The following is a 16,942-nucleotide window of genomic DNA, read 5'->3' as shown; positions in this document are numbered from 1 at the left end:
CCCTGTCTCCCATTTCCACCCCTTTTGTCTCCCATGTCCATCCCCTTGTCCTCCATGTCCACCCTGGGCACCCCTCTGCCACCCCTGTCCATCCCCCTGTCACCCACGTCCCCCCCCCGGGCAACCCTCTGACCCCCCCCCCAAGTCTACCCTCACCCATGTCCACCCCCTATTCACCCCTCTGACCCCCTGTCACCCCTGTTCACCCCCCTGTCTCCCATGTCCACCCCCCACCGGCCCACCTCCCAGTCTACCCCCTGTCACCCATGTTCACCCCTCTGTCCCTTTGTCACTACTTTCATCCTTGTCTACCTCCCTATCACCCCCCATCTCCCATGTCCACCCACCTGTCATCCATGTCCACCTTGGCCACCCCACTATCCACCCCTCTGTCACCAATGTTCACCCCCCCCGTTACCAATGTTCACCCCCCATCCACCCCTCTGACCACCCCCAGTCTCCCCTTTTGTCCCCCATGTCTACCCCCTATTCATCCCTGTGTCCCTTTGTCCCTGTCCACCCCTCTGTTACCACCTTGTCAAGACTGTCCACCCCTGTCACCCCCTACGCCCCCCTGTCACCCATGTACACTCTTCTACACCCATCTCTCACCCATGTACACTACTCTACACCCCTGTCACCCATGTACACCCCTCTGTCTCCCATGTACACCCCTGTCACCCATGTACACCCCTCTGTAATCCCTTACTTCCCTGTCACCCTTGTACACTCTTCAACACCCCTCTGTCACCCATGTACACTCCTCTATACCCCCCTGTCACCCATGTACACTCTTCTACACCGATCTGTCACCATGTACACCACTCTGTCACCTCCTACGTCCCTCTGTCACCCATGTTCTCTCCTCTACACTCCTGGCACCCATGTACACTCCTCTCCACCCCCAATACCCCTCTGTCGCCAATGTACACCCCTTTATCACCCCCTTTTCGCCCTGTCACCCATGTACACTCTTCTGCACCCCTCTGCCACCCATGTACACAAAAAAGCCACCCATGTACACAAAAAAAGTGCAGTGCCTAATAGGTTTGTTGTGCAGGTTTAACGGTGAAGAATTGTGGCTGGAAGAATGGAAGAAATTGTCATGATGGCCCCAACCAGATGGAGAAGAAAAGGGAACTACGTTGATTAGAGAAGACGTAATTTGTGAGTTGCTGTCTAAAGCAGCACTGTAATCTACATACCCACAGATAGATATTGTGCATTTTTTGCACGCTTTTCCCTTTTTTTTTTTTGCTCGTCAACTTCTCATTACAATATTACAGTGGGGGGAAAACTGTTATTCAGTCACAGTATGGGGTATTATTCTGTTCTGGTATGGTGGTATTGTTCTGCTCTGGTATGGCGTTGTTATTTAGTCATGGTATGGCGATATAGTTACATAGTTACATAGTTACATAGTTAGTACGGTCGAAAAAAGACATATGTCCATCAAGTTCAACCAGGGAATTAAGGGGTAGGGGTGTGACAAACTGGCCCATAAAATTATCCTGCAATAAATTTAGGAATTGTCGCCCCTTTGTAGTTTTAGCCAACCCCGGACCCCAATCTATATCTGGATAGTTAAAATCTCCCATTATTACCACTGTACCTGCCCGGGCGGCCCTCTCTATTTGTTTATGAAGCCGAACTTCTATCTCTTCAGTGATATTAGGGGGTCTGTAGATTACCCCAAATATTATTTTTTCAGTATTTCCCTCCTTTTGTAATTCTACCCACAGTGATTCCACCTCCTCAAAATCATCACACACTATGGCATCGTTCACACTGACTTTCATACCACTTCTTACATACAGACAGACTCCACCACCTTTTCTGTTCATTCTATCCTTGCGAAACAATGTAAACCCCTGCAGATTGACAGCCCAGTCATGCGAGGAGTCCAGCCATGTCTCAGTGACCCCAACTATATCAATATGTTCCTCCAGTATCAAGGCCTCAAGCTACCCCATTTTATTTGCTAGGCTTCTGGCATTTGTGAACATACACTTTACATTTCCATCCTTTATGTTATTGGGGTTAATGGGATTTAAGGGTGTAAGTTTTATTTTCCTATGAAGCCTATTAACTATTCTAACCCCTCCCTCCGCTCCACCCCCAGGTACATTTATAATTCCCACCTCTCTATCTACACTATCTTCCCCCTCTTTGCTGTAGGTTCCCTCCCCCCAAGTCCCTAGTTTAAACACTCCTCCACCCTTCTAGCCATCTTCTCCCCAAGCAAAGCTGCACCCTCCCCATTGAGGTGCAGCCCGTCCCTACGGTAGAGCCGGTAACCGACAGCGAAGTCAGCCCAGTTCTCCATGAACCCAAACCCTTCCTTCCTACACCAGCTTCTGAGCCACTTGTTTACCTCCCTGATCTCCCGCTGCCTCTCTGGTGTGGCTCGTGGTACTGGTAGTATTTCAGAAAATACTACCTTGGAGGTCCTTGCCTTAAGCTTGCGGCCTAAGTCCCTGAAATCATTTTTAAGGACACTCCACCTACCTCTTACTTTGTCATTGGTGCCAATATGTACCATGACTGCTGGGTCCTCTCCAGCCCCGCCCAGCAACCTGTCAACCCGATCCGCGATGTGCCGAACTCGTGCGCCAGGCAGACAACACACTGTTCGGCGATCCCGGTCTTTGTGACAGATTGCCCTGTCTGTCCCCCTAATAATTGAGTCCCCCACCACTAGTACCTGTCTGGCCTGCCCTGTACTCCTCCATCCCTCCTTACTGGAGCAGACACCCCCCTGGCGGTCAGAGGCGGTATCCTGCTGCAGTTCTGCTAGCTCTGTAATGGCATCCCCCTCATCTGCCAAGCGGGCAAACTTGTTGGGGTGTGCCAGTTCAGGACTAGCCTCCCTGACACTTTTTCCCCTACCCCTCTTTCTAACTGTAACCCAGCTAACTTCCTGACTGTCCTGCAACTCCGTTCCACTGTCCTCCCCCACCTCTATTCCCGAGAGTGCCTGCTCAGTGAGCACGAGACTCCTCTCCATGTTGTTAATGCTTCTCATTGTTGCCAGTCGCCCCTCTAGATGCAGGATCTGGGCTTCCAAACGGACAACTAGCACACATTTCGCACAACAATATGCACCCTCAAACTGTTGTTCAAGGATTGCATACATTGAACAGGATGTACATTGGACTGCATTTTCCAACATGGAGGCCATCTAGTTATGGGGATGTCACAAATGTATAGGAAAAAACAGACAGTCAAAATTACACTTAATTTCTGAACCCACAAGGTCTACAAAAAATGTTAACACTCACAGCGATCTCAACCTCCTGCTTTCAAACTCCAGTTTTTGTAACTCCTCTTTCTTGCCCCCTCTTACACAGCAACACTCAGAAGAGCAAGCTCTCAATAAGAGTCCCAAGCTAGGATTTATACACCTGTGCCCAATCTACTCCTCCTCCCCCCAAAATATGAATGTGGGCTATAGGCAGTCGCACCCACTCCACAGATTCACTCCGCACAACAGATAATCACAGTTTTTGTAACTCCTCTTTCACGCCCCCTCTTACACAGCAACACTCAGAAGAGAAAGATATTGTTCTGTTCTGTTATGGCTTTCTTATTTAGCCACAGTATGACGGTATTGTTCTGTTCTGGTATGGCAGTGTTAGGCCACTTTCACACGACCATTGATCCGGTAATGTGACGGCCATCAGGACCACCAGGGAGAATAGAGGGAGAAAAAATAGTGCTTGCACCCTCTTTTTCTCCTGCTATTCTCTCTAAAAATAGCAACTCCTGACAGACCCCATAATATACTTTAATATAATAATATAATATGACTATGATGGGGACCATCGGGACCCGTCATTGACCGTTTCACCCGGCAAAATGACAGCCGTCAAACTTTAAAAAAAAAAAGAGTTTGACGGCCTTAACCCCTTAACGCATATGGACGTTTATGAATGTCCATAAGCATCTCCTGAGGTATGACGCGCGCTCAGCAGGTGAGCGTGCATCATACCGGGTGGGTCCCGGTTGCTATAAACAACCAGGACCCGTGGCAAAGGCCGGACATCACCGATTAACTCTTTAGACGCGACAATCAAAGTTGATCGCCACGTCTAAAGGGAAAGTAAAAGCTTCCCGGCAGCCCAGTCGGGCTGATCGGGACCATCGCGGTAAAATCGCGATGTCCCGATCAGCTAGGAACGCAGCAGAAGGGTGCCTTACCTGCCTCCTACGCGTCCTATCGGCGATTGATTGCTTCAAGCCTGAAATCCAGGCTTAAGCAATCAACCGGCGATAACACTGAACCCAAATAACACTGAACACTGAACCCAAAAAAAAAGGTAATAAAGATCATTTAACCCCTTCCCTAATAAAAGTTTGAATCACCCCCCTTTTCACAATAAAGAAAACCTGTGTAAATAAAAATAAAAATATATGGTATCGCCGCGTGCGTAAGTTTATTAAACCGCAGGGTCAATGGCGTACGCGCAGAAAAATTCCAAAGTCCAAAATAGCGTATTGTTGGTCACTTTTTATACCATAAAAAATTTATTAAAAGCAATCAAAAAGTCAGATCAAAACAGAAATGGTACCAATAAAAACTTCAGATCAGGACGCAACAAGATGAGCCCTCATACTGGCCCGTACATGGAGAAATAAAAAAGTTATAGGGGTCAGAATAGGACAATTTTAAACATATACATTTTCCTGCATGTAGTTATGATTTTTTTCAGAAGTAATACAAAATCAAACCTATATAAGTAGGGTATCATTTTAATCATATGGACCTACAGAATAAAGATAAGGTGTCATTTTTACCGAAAAATGTACTGCGTAGAAACGGAAGCCCCAAAAATTTACAAAATGGCGTTTTTTTCCATTATGTCGCACAATGATTTTTTTTACCATTTCACCGTAGATTTTGGGGTAAAATGACTGATTTAATTACAAAGTAGAATTGGTGGTGCAAAAAAAGAAGCCATCATATGGATTTTTAGGTGCAAAATTGAAAGTTTTATTATTTTTAGAAGGTGATGAGGAAGAAACAAAAATGCTAAAACTGAAAAACCCTCCGTCTTTAAGGGGTTAAATGACTGGGCACAACAGTAGTATAAATGTAGCCTTATTCAGTCATTGTATGGGGTATTGTTCACAAACAAAAAGGGGAACACATTCTAAGGCCATGTTTGCAGGTCGGAAAAAAAGATGAAGGGCCAGACCTCCAAGGGTTGGGGGGGGGGGGGGCAAATTGGGGTTTTGCCTAGGGTGGCTAAAATCCTTGCACCAGATGTGAACATCTGTCCCACATAACAGACATAGGCCTGTTGGTCTGATCAGGTCAGAAGAAGGAGCGGTGCAGTCAGGTGGTGGTGTACCTGTCTAGTACTATGCAGTGTGGAAATTCTTTCCTACCTTATCAGATACAGAGAAAGTGACACTGTACTGTCTCTGCAAACATAAAGTAAGCCATGGCCAGGATATGGGGCTGCATTGGACTGTCGAGACACCTAACTGCTGCTGCTGCTCTCCTAGTCTAGCAGCCAGGCCTTATCCACAGGCAATGCATTCTCTGTCATGTCGTCATCAGTATGGTGGCCTCCTTCCCTAATTCTGTCAGTAATCTATTGAGGAATCTATGTTCTACAGACAACAGTATGTGCCTAGTGATCCTGTTGTAGTATGCCTTAATGTGCACCTGGCCAAGTTGTTGGTGGTGAAGGTGCTCCCATACCACCTTGAAAACTTCATGTCCTTTAGGCAACTAATGTGATGTGCCCAGACCAGGTGGCCATTATTTTACCAAAAATAATCCCTATTTTGCACAATTATGTGGTGGAGAGAGTGGGACTTTCCATTCACCTGTGGGTGTGCAGCTCAGTGCATACCATGGAAGATACTGGCCGGCATTTATCATTGTGTTTTTTCAGTCTATATTTGGTGCTATTTTGGTGCAAGTGTCCTACTTTTGCACCTTTTTTGCACCTTTTGGTTTACTTATTTCTGCTGATATTGAGTTGTAATTTACTGAATTTGGAAATTACGCATGATATGGATGGGTTTTATGAACTGCTCCTTTTTGTGAAAAGGCGCGAAAAAGGTGCAAAGCCACAGAAATGTTTCTAAACTACTCCAGTCCAGACTTAGCTTAGCTTTTTGGTGTACGTGAAGAGTGAAATTTCTGAAAATGGGTACCTGCACAAAATTTATCAAATGCTCTGCGACCGTTTACTAACTTTGGTGCTCCTACACATTACCAGCACACACAAAAAAGTTGTAGAAGAATGCTTCACCTACACCTACAATGATTAATGCCCCCCACTATGAGTAATTGCTATGGCCAGGGCCAATACATGCTTTTTTTATGGCTGACTGGGCCAACATCATGCAGAATGAGGCTCCACTGCAATGAGGCCAGGAAATAGTAGCAACACCTCCATGGTTGTGCCAATCTGGTTCAACTTGTGACACCTGCCTCCTAACTTCCTCCTCTTCATCCAGATCCTCCTCCATGAAAAACATGCACCCATTCACATAACTTACCTTCCTTCCCCCTCCTTTTATCAGTGCCAGGTCAAATGCTGCCATGCTTTAGTACATCTGCTGAGCCTTGGTGAAGCATCAAAGAGAGTGTTTAGTGCTGCAGGCGGCGTCACTCCTGAGTGAAAAATATTCTCTGACTTCAACATTTGTTAAAATTAGTCAGGCGTGGATCAGTAAGAAATTAAAAACTCCTGTGCCAGATGCCATTGATTAGACAGCACTACCACCACCTCTGCTTTCTGCTGGCTACTGCAACTCCCACCAGTCCACCACTGCCTGCTATACGCTGACTACTAAATTTCCCACCAGTGCATCACAAGCTGCTGTATGCTGGCTACAACTTCCACTAGTCCACCATCATCCTTGCTGCTGCTGCTTCTACCAGCCAGGCCTACACATACACAAGCCATGATCCCAAAAAAGGGATAATTATTTTAAGGTTTTTATACAAAAACGGTTTCTTCTCTATTCTGGGACACCAATGTTGTTGCAACTCCCAAAAGGGAGAATGTTTTAAACGCTTGCAAAAATCCATTGTGTTTTTACATTTTTCAATGTTTCTTCATTGTTTACTGTTTCTATAAGATATATATATATATATATATATATATATCATATTTTGAGACACCATTACCAATCCTTTTGCAACTCCCAAAAAGGGAGACTTTAAAAATTTTTTTTTTACATTTTCAATATTCATGATAACTATTTCTTCTTCCCTATCTACAAGTTCTTCACTATTTTGAGATACCCTCTTGAATCCTTTTGCAACTCCCAGAAAGGGAGAATCTTGGAATGCTTGGAGATACCTTTGTGTGTATTTTAACACCAGTGGGCATCTGCCAGCAAAAGGGGATACTTTATGCACCTTTTATTTTAGCAAACAAAATCCACTAATGCAATGGGAGAAATTTATCAAAACCTGTGTAGAGGAAGAGTGGTGCAGTGGCCCATAGCCACCAATAAGCTTGCTTCTTTCATTTTTTACAGGACTTCCAAAGGATAGGGGATAAGATGTATGATCGTGGGTGTCCCGGCGCTGGGGACCCCTGCAATCTGTCATTCCACACCCACCTGGAGGCTCCCAGTGTGAAGCGTGACGACCACGGGGCCCGAGTATCGTGATGTCACGACTTCGCCCCCTGTGACGTCATGCCCCGCCCCCTCAATGCAAGTCTATGGGCGTGACACAGTTTCCCCCTAGCCTAATGTATTATATTCATTAGGCTAGGGTGAAACTGAGTATTTTAGATGTATTTCATTGTAAAAAATGCATCCGCAAAATTGCAAAAAGATTGTGTCTGCATTTTTAACATTATTGTGCTTTATGTAAGTCTATTGGAAAGTAGTTGTCTGTGCACACTTTGGGGGAGATTTATCAAACACTGTGTAGAGAAAAGGTGATCAGTTGCCTATAAAAACCAATCAGTTCGCACCTTTAATTTTTGAAAATGAAAGAAGCAATCTGATTGGTTGCTATGGGCAACTGGGCAACTTTCCCTCTACACAGGTATTGATAAATCTCCCCCATTATGTAAAGAAAGGACATGACATATGTTTTTTACAGTCATGTAAATAAGTGACATGTCACAGATGCAAAAATACACAGATGCGGAAATGCATTGCTGTCTATGAGATGGCCCATTTCCCAGCAGTCCTAGTGCCCGCCAGATTCTTTAAATGTGCAGAAAACATGTTTTCCGTATGGACATTCTGCACATTTTACAAGAAAAGATGCCAGCGTGGAATATGCAGAGGTCTCTTTTATTATGGATAAAAGTCCAAGACACAAGACGTGAACACAATAACGCGTTTCAGGTGTTACTGCCCTTAGTCACCCTGACTAAGAGTGGTAACATTTGAAACGCGTGACTGCATTCACATATTAGACTTTTATCCTTAATAAACCGGACTTCTGCAAATTTCACACTGGTTTTTTTCTTATTCCTGTGGATTTAATGTTGCCTAGCACCTGCTGTGCTGTGGACATGACATCCGTGTGGTGAGCTGGCTACTTCTTCTTGATTTATTCTGCACATTTTACCCTATATAAGCATGGCCTTAATCAGTGTCCAGCAGTCTTTAGTCAGGAGTGTGGAGGTATACCCAACCAACACTTTAGTCTGCAGTAGGGTCCACAGGGCCCTGATGCAAAAAATTGGCCTGGGTCCCCTAAACCTTCCCCCCTCTCCCAACCCTAGATGACTCCCTTTCGCCGGCCGCACAAAGATATCAGTGACTACAGCATTGATGGGACACAGTCAGATTTGTGACTCACTTAGTCTTATTCAGACCGCCGTGACTTCCCTCTGCAGAGTCTGACTCCCCAACATCATTGGTCCCTCCCTTTGTCAGCAGATCCTCCTATGTAAAGACAATAATTGATACAAGCCTTTCACTTACTTTACCATCTGAATCTGGGGCCTAACTAGAGTCCCATGGGCCCCAGGACAAAATTTGGCATGTCCTCATCCATCCACACCTGTCCCTTAATTTGCATGTCCCACATCCATCCACACCGCCCCCATAAGCATGCCCCCCCTACATCCACACTAAGCCCTCAACAGCATGTCCCCCATACATCCACACCTGTACCCAGTCAGAATGTCCCCATCCATCCACACCAATGTCCCCATTCATACATAACGTGTCTCCCCCCCCCCCCTCGGCTCATCAGCCTGTCCTCCATCCTTCCACACAGTGTCCCCCATCCCTCCATGCCAATGTTTCCCAACCATGGTGCTTCCAGCTGCTGAAAAACTATCACTCCCAGCATGCCCAGACAGCCCAGTTGTTTAACATCAGGAGGTATTCTGGTTGAGAAACACTGCTCCACTTAGTTACCCCCTCCTCAGTATATCTTCCATTGATCTACATAGTGCCCCACCTCTTTAGCAAGTTTCCCATCCTTCCACACGTCTCTTCTCGGAATGTCCCCCATCCTTCCACATGGTGTCCTCTGTCCCTTCTCGGAATGTCCCCAATCCTTACAGACCAGAGTTTCCCAACCAAGGTGCCTCCAACTACTGCAAAACTACAACTTCCAGCCAAAGGCTGTCTGGGCATGCTGAGAGTTGTAGTTTTACTACATCTGGAGACACCGTGGTTGGGAAACTCTGCTCCCCTTAGTTACCCCCTCCTCAGCATGTCCCCATCCCTCTATAACCGTGTTTCCCAACCAAGGTGCCTCCATCTGCTGCAAAACTGCAACTCCTAGCATGCCCAGACAGCCAAAGGCGATGCAGCTGTGGGCAACAAGTAGGAGGCAGAGTATAGTGTAGTTGCAACCCACTCGTCTGCCATTTAAGATGAAGGCGCAGGCCATAATGGTAGGGTGATAGGAACGTGTTTAGGAGGAATTCTAGACCCCTTGGTAGTTCAACAGAGGAGCAGAATAGTCAGAGAGCAGGGCAATGTGAGAAGAGCAGGCTTACAGCATGCAGCTGCTGCATAGTTTCCTGATCCAATTACTGGGCTCTTGGGCATAGAACTTGTAGTCTTTGGTGTAATGGTGACTAGAGCAACTCTGGAATTTGAAGTAGTGAGGGTAGTCTGCTCTTATTCATGTGCGCTGCTGGCAGTCTTGCTGACCTCAATTTGATTGTTGTAATTTGAATATAAGGTGACTCTAGCCATGGCTGGCAGGGCTGAAACAGTCTTCAGGTTTATAGAAGCCAGAGAGCTCATAAACTGTGTCTTGCTGTTGTGCTTGTTAAGTTGCACCCATCTATGTGAGTAATTTTAGCACCTAGTCTCCATCCATTCTGGGTTTTAGTCAATGAACAACTGGTGAGTAATGCCAGATACAAGTATATTGCAAGAAATTCTGTTATTTCCCATGTATACATGTCAGCTCCTTCTGAAGAATGACCTGAAAGGACAGGTTTACATTAAATACTTTGACTCTATATTCCCTGTTGACTGTATTATATTGCCTTTGGACAATGTAGTCTCTATTAACACAATATTATTTACCTTGCAAAGGTAGAATGCGTAATATTGTAAAAGTGTTATGTAATTTAACAAATACTAACATTTTATTTATGTTCTTTTTCAGATCATGGGTTATAGGCGCAATAGCTCTCCTTTGCCTGCTGGGGTTGACTTGGGCTTTTGGACTTATGTATATAAATGAGAGTACAGTCATCATGGCATATTTGTTCACTGTTTTCAACTGTCTTCAGGGAATGTTCATATTCATTTTTCACTGTGTACTGCAAAAGAAGGTAAATTGAGCAATTGTGTGTTATTACATATTTAACAATGTCATATTTTATCACCATATCATACTGTACTTAACCACTTTATCTCAATTTAATAAGATGTCATAACTATCAATCATGATTCCCTCACATATGTGAGCAGATATGTTTATGCAAACCTTCATATTGACTGCAGCATCTAAGGCAGTGTTTCCCAAATGCAAAGCCCCCCCCCCCAACAGATCATGTCTTCAGAATCTCTTTAGTCTTTCACAGGTGATATAAATGTAGTCAGTGAATCAGGCATCACCACAAATATATCACGTTTAAATAACTGAGGAATTCCTGAAAACTTGACCTTTTTGGGGGGTACTTGTGGACCACACTTGGGAAACACTGATCTAAGGTGTTAAATGGCCAGGATCGGAGTACCCAGGTTCACCATGTTAGTATGTCTTTTAGGACCTAGTTAGAGTCCTGTCAGTGTTACATTATATTGCAGTGTATTGTAAGCAATTAAATATCATAAAGTAGGACTAAAAATAGATAAAAATAAGATTTATAAAATATTGAAATATAAAAAGTTTACTGCCTTATGATATGGATTTTTTTTTTATATATTTGGTACTCATATGGTACGTCTGTAATTATCACATTGTTTTACCACAGGGAGAATGCCAGATAAAATCCTGTGTGGGTACAACACAACCGATGCAAAGTTGTATTAAAATAATATTTTTGTGTTCAAGTATGTGATTAATGGGAAACCTTGTTCAGTGGCAGTAAACCCAATACATAAGGTTATAGTGCGTCCGGTTGTACACAATTGGCTGGAACAACTGTGCGACCCACTGCCTCAGCATGAGCACTGGAGACCAGCATTCGGACACAACCAACTGACCCATCATTGCTCTGGCTGCTTATGGTTGGCACTCACTCCTAGTCTTTAGCTGTCCTCCAGCTATACACATTGGGCTGGTGCAGCTCAGAGATCTGGTATATGTTCATTAGGGTAACTGTTATTTATTTTCAAGAGTCACCTTTGTTGTTTGTTTGTTTGATAACTCATCTTATGTATTCAAACCCTACCAATGTCCCCTGATGATGTCATACTGACCATCTGGTTGAAACTCCTAGGGAAGGTGATGTGAGTTATCATATAACAGACATTGTTCTTACAAATTTTTCTTTACTGACACCCCAATTTCATGGACCCTGGTAGCACATATACAGGCACAGTATGGTGTATTACCTTTGTACATTAATTAATCAAATTTAAGTTTTATGCATCTCTTACTGTCTTTACTTATAGTGCTTGTGAATGTGATTAAAAATAGGTATAACTCACATGCATCTGTAGTCCAGTTCCAGAGATCAAGGCTACATACTGGCACCATTGCTAATCCCCCATGCACAATGGAGGTGGGAGCTGGTATACAAAGCTTTCCTGCCTCAGTCCCCTCTTGCTCCCATATACCAACCATCTTGCACTCACATGAGTGAAGAGTCTGAATATTTAAGAGGTGGACTGACATAGAAGAGCAGAAGGGGGCCAAAGCAGGGAAGCTCTGCATACCAGCTCCCACCTCAGTTGGGAGATCCAATGCATATTGCCTGGATCTCTGTAACAGGACCACTGATCCAGGTGAGTTACACCGCTTTTTAATCAGGTTCACCCACACTATTACCCTACTTATTGGGTTTAATATGGATAAACAAGGTGTCAGTTTCTCTTTGACATGTTATATGTACTCAAAAATGGTACTATTAAAACTACAGCTTGTCCATCAAAAGCAAGCCCTTATACAGTTCAACCAACAGACAAATATAAAAGTTATGGCTCTCAGAATCTGGCAACATAAAAGCCAATTATTTTTTTTACATTTTATTTTAGTTTTTATTGTGAAAAAAAAAAAGGTAACCAATAAGTCACTGTAATGGTACCATTACAAATACAACTTAGTCTGTAGAAAATAAGCCTTCATGTGGCTGGGTCAAAGGTAAAATGAAACATTTATGGCTCTTGAAAAGTGCAGATGAAACTGCAAAAAAAGGAAAAATGTTTTGTCATAAAGTCCAAAACTGGCTGCAATGCTCTGCCATCTGTTCTCCCCATTATACTTTATTCACTCCATTCTCTTTATATTATCAATATAAGATATAATTGTTTAGGAACCAATTTACAGTGAATGTATTACCTATTTTTTTTCTGATTAGAGGCAGCTACTGAAAAATCCTTTTTTTCTAATATTTTGTGATTGTAAATGTTTTATTTCAATTTTAGCACAATGTTATTGGGGGACAGTCATCTTGCCCAATTTTTTAGCCTGTAGAGAGATGCTTTACAGCCAACCCAATGGACATATAGACATAGTTGCTGACCCTATTATCTAGAATGGAAACACAGCATATCCTCATGTGATCAGGCGAGGCAAGGCTAGGCATGTGATCAGCCACATTTGGTAAGAGCTCTGAGCTTCTGGTGTTAGCTGCAGGCTTAGTTACATATCTGCACTAAGCCTAGACAGCCTGCACAGCCAGGGTTCGACTTTGGGAATTAAGCCTCTATGTCAGCACATGGTGAGGCATCCCAAGGCCTGGCTACAAGTATACCTAGTCCAACAATGCTTGCTGCCTGGTGGCTACAGCTTACACTAACATACATAGTAACATAAAAAATATTGTCCCTTGAGTTAAACCTACAACCCTTCTGTGTTGATCCAGAGGAAGGCAAAAACCCCTATATGAAGCTGATGCCAATTTCCCCATGACAGAGGAAAAATTCATTCTCGACTTTAATATCAAAATAAATTGCTGGATCAATGTTTTATCCACATAAATCTAGTAACCATAACCTGTAATATTATATTTTTTCCAGAAAAACATCCAGGCCCCCCTTGAACTTGTTTATTGACATAGACTTCACAGCATCATGAGAGTTCCATAGTCTCACTGCTCTTACAGAAAAGAATCTCTCTCTGTGATGATGGTGAAACTTTTTTTTCCCTCTAGACGTAGAGGACGGTTATTGGCCTAGGTATAAAAAATATCACTCAAAAGATCTCTGTACTGTCCATTTATATATTTGTACATTGTGATCAAATCGCCCCTAAGACGTCTTTTCTAAAAAAAAAACTAAAATAAAACAAACTGAATAACTCCAAGTTTGATAACCTGTCTTGGTCCTGTAATCCTCCCATACCATCAATTATCTTTGTCGCCCTCCTCTGCACCCTCTCCATTTCAGCCATGTCCACCTTATATACAGGTGCCCAAAACTGAACACAGTACTCCATACATGGTCTGACTAATAATTTATACAGAGGCAAAACTACGTTCCTGTCACAAGCCTCTATGCCTCTCTTGATACATCCCATGCATTTGTTAGCCTTGACAGTGATCACTAAAGTAGCGCTTACTGTCCACCAAAATCTCTAGTGTCTTAATATTTAGCATATTTTGCTAAATTTTGTTTTTACAGCCCAAGCCTCTATGCCTCTCTTGATACATCCCATGCATTTGTTAGCCTTGACAGTGATCACTAAAGTAGCGCTTACTGTCCACCAAAATCTCTAGTGTCTTAATATTTAGCATATTTTGCTAAATTTTGTTTTTACAGCCCAAGTGTATAACCTTACATTTATCCACATTAAATTTCAAAGTCTATGCTTAAGCCTTCAGCTTCCTCAGATCCTTCTGTAAAATTATGTTATCCTCCTCTGTGGCCACTGTGGTCATTAATAAACATATTGAAAAGAAGCCAGTACTTGACCCCTGTGGTACCCCACTTTTAACTTTCGCCCAGAGTGTTTACATTGATACCCACCCTCTGCTTCCTATCACTGAGCCAGTTGTTATCCCATTTACATATGTCCTTCCCTAGTCCCAACATCCTCACTTTATGTACTAAACTTTTGTGTGGAACAGTATCAATGCCTTTGGAAAGTCCAGATATACAGCATCCACAACTTCACCCCGGTTCAACCTAGAACATACCTCCTCATAGAAGCTGGTCAGATTACTCGGATAGATTAGTCCCACTTAAAATCATGTTACTGCTGTATTAGAAGTTTTATTTTCATTAAGATATTCCAGAATAGCATTTCTTGGAAAACCCTCAAAAATCTTACAATACAGATGTTAAGCTTACAGGACTATAGTTGCCAGGATCCCTTTTTGACCCATTTTTGAATATTGGTACCAAATTTGCTAAGTACCAGTCCAGTGGAACAATCCCTGTCATTATAGAATCTTTAAAGAGTAGCTCCCACCATCTATATTATTTTTTTTTTCTGTCCCTACCTATTGCTTATTTATTCCTAACCCCTATCTGCCTTTTAATATTTTTTCCTACCTTCTCTTACGCTGCTCACTCTGGCTGAGCAGGAAGCCGACTTCCCGAGCAGGCGCGACTTCACTGATGCCTGCTGGGCGCCAACTTCCGCCCTCACCTAATCTATGCTGCGCTCCTGGGGTCTCCTCCTCCCTGTTTAGCAGTTCATGTGCTACCCAGGGAGGAGGAGTGCATCGCCGGACCTGCTGTGCAAGATATCCCTGCCGAGACCCGGGACCGATAAATAATGGTTGGTACAGTCCTGGAGCATCAGCGCGGCACTGATATTCTGTGCGCGTGCTGCCTCCAGACTGTACATGCCGGGGGCGGGCTGAGCGTGAGGCCAGTGAGCAAATGCAGGCAGCCCCGGCGTTCACAGTGCTCTCTCTCTTCTGTCTGATTGACAGGCAGGGAGCGAGTGCAGGCTGACTGAATTCGGACCCATTACCCAGGATCAGTCAAATTCAGCAGTGACATCACAGCAGGCTGTAGTCGGCCACTAGGAGGGAGACCCCTAGTGGCCGGATTTCAAATAGAAAATACAATATTTCAAACACAATTTTTTTTATGTATATTAGAGATATGATGTAGTACATAAGTACTAGAACATATCAAAACATATTATATCTTGTTGGGTTAAAGAAGTGAGATTTGCTGAATAATTTACTCTATCCATTCCCCTGTTATCTGACATTGGGGATTCCTGTGAAAATAAAGTAAAGAAGAAGGCCCTTAGTAGATTGACCTTTTCCTCATCCTCCTCGACTATTACACACAGATTATTTCTTAAGGGTCTAATATTTTCAATTTTAAGTTTCATATTATTTATGTAGGTGAAGAATATTTTTGGGTTCTTTTTACTTTCTATGGCAATCATTCTCTCTGTTGCAATTTTTTGCTAGTTTTATTTTTTACAGAATTTATTCCTTTCCTTATAATATTATAGTTTGCCCACTACTTTCTTGTTTATGTAGTCTGAATGCTTTCCTCTTATTATTTATTGCACCCCTAACTGTTTTGTTTGCCCGAATTGGTTTACATGATCTATTCAGCTTCCCATCTATTTTAGCTTCCCATTCTATATCAGGGTAGTTAAATTCCCCTATAATAATGATTTTCCGCTTCTTTGATGCCCATCTATTTGTCTTTTTATTAGGTTATCTGCTGCTTCCACTGTACTTGGCAACCCCTATTAGTAATTTTTTGTTTTTACCACCTCCCCTTATTTCGATAGAGTGGGCCTAAGGCAGGTTTTTACATATAAGCCAACTCCTCGCCCTTTCTTACTTGTACGGTCATTTCTAAACTCACTATAACCCTGTATACTAACAGCCCAGTCATAGGTCACATCCAGCCATGTCTCACTTATCCCCACTATATATAGATTACCCTCTAACTTGGAAGTACTCTGTGTGCAAGGATAACCACTGTGCAGATGAACCAATTAGCAATCAGAAGAGAAAAATCCAGTGTTTCCGGCAAGTGCATAAAATCATGTCTTTCTTCAATTCTTTAAAAGCAGGTAACAGACATGTATCAAAACAGCATAGTTCAGCTTGACGCGTTTCGTGGCATCCCACTTTATCAAAAGCATAATGCAAACATTTCACACAATATTAACCCCTTAAGGACCAGGGGTTTTTCCGTTTTTGCACTTTCATTTTTTCCTCCTTACGTTTAAAAAATCATAACTTCAATTCAATTTTGCACTTAAAAATTCATATGATGGCTTATTTTTTGTGCCACCAATTCCACTTTGTAATGACATTAGTCATTTTACCCAAAAATCTATCACGAAATGGAAAAAGAAATCATTGTGCGACAAAATTGAAGAAAAAAACACCCTTTTGTAACTTTTTGAATTTTTTTGGTAGAAATGACACCTTAT

The 16,942-nt window shown here is 43.0% G+C and overlaps 1 protein-coding gene across 1 annotated transcript in view; it reads left to right on the top strand.

Annotated features, from left to right (window-relative positions):
- Window positions 1–16,942, top strand: part of ADGRL3 (adhesion G protein-coupled receptor L3) — a 961,109-nt gene that overhangs the window by 673,585 nt on the left and 270,582 nt on the right. The window contains exon 20 of the mRNA XM_056570909.1: window positions 10,577–10,745. Within this exon, the coding sequence (XP_056426884.1) occupies window positions 10,577–10,745 (169 nt within the window). The remainder of the gene's footprint in view (window positions 1–10,576; window positions 10,746–16,942) is intronic.

The sequence above is a fragment of the Hyla sarda genome, chromosome 1 (assembly GCF_029499605.1).
Source record: "Hyla sarda isolate aHylSar1 chromosome 1, aHylSar1.hap1, whole genome shotgun sequence".
Classification (NCBI taxonomy): Eukaryota; Metazoa; Chordata; class Amphibia; order Anura; family Hylidae; genus Hyla; species Hyla sarda.
The sequence above is the reverse complement of the archived record's forward strand: the minus strand, read 5'-3'. Positions and strand labels throughout refer to the sequence as shown.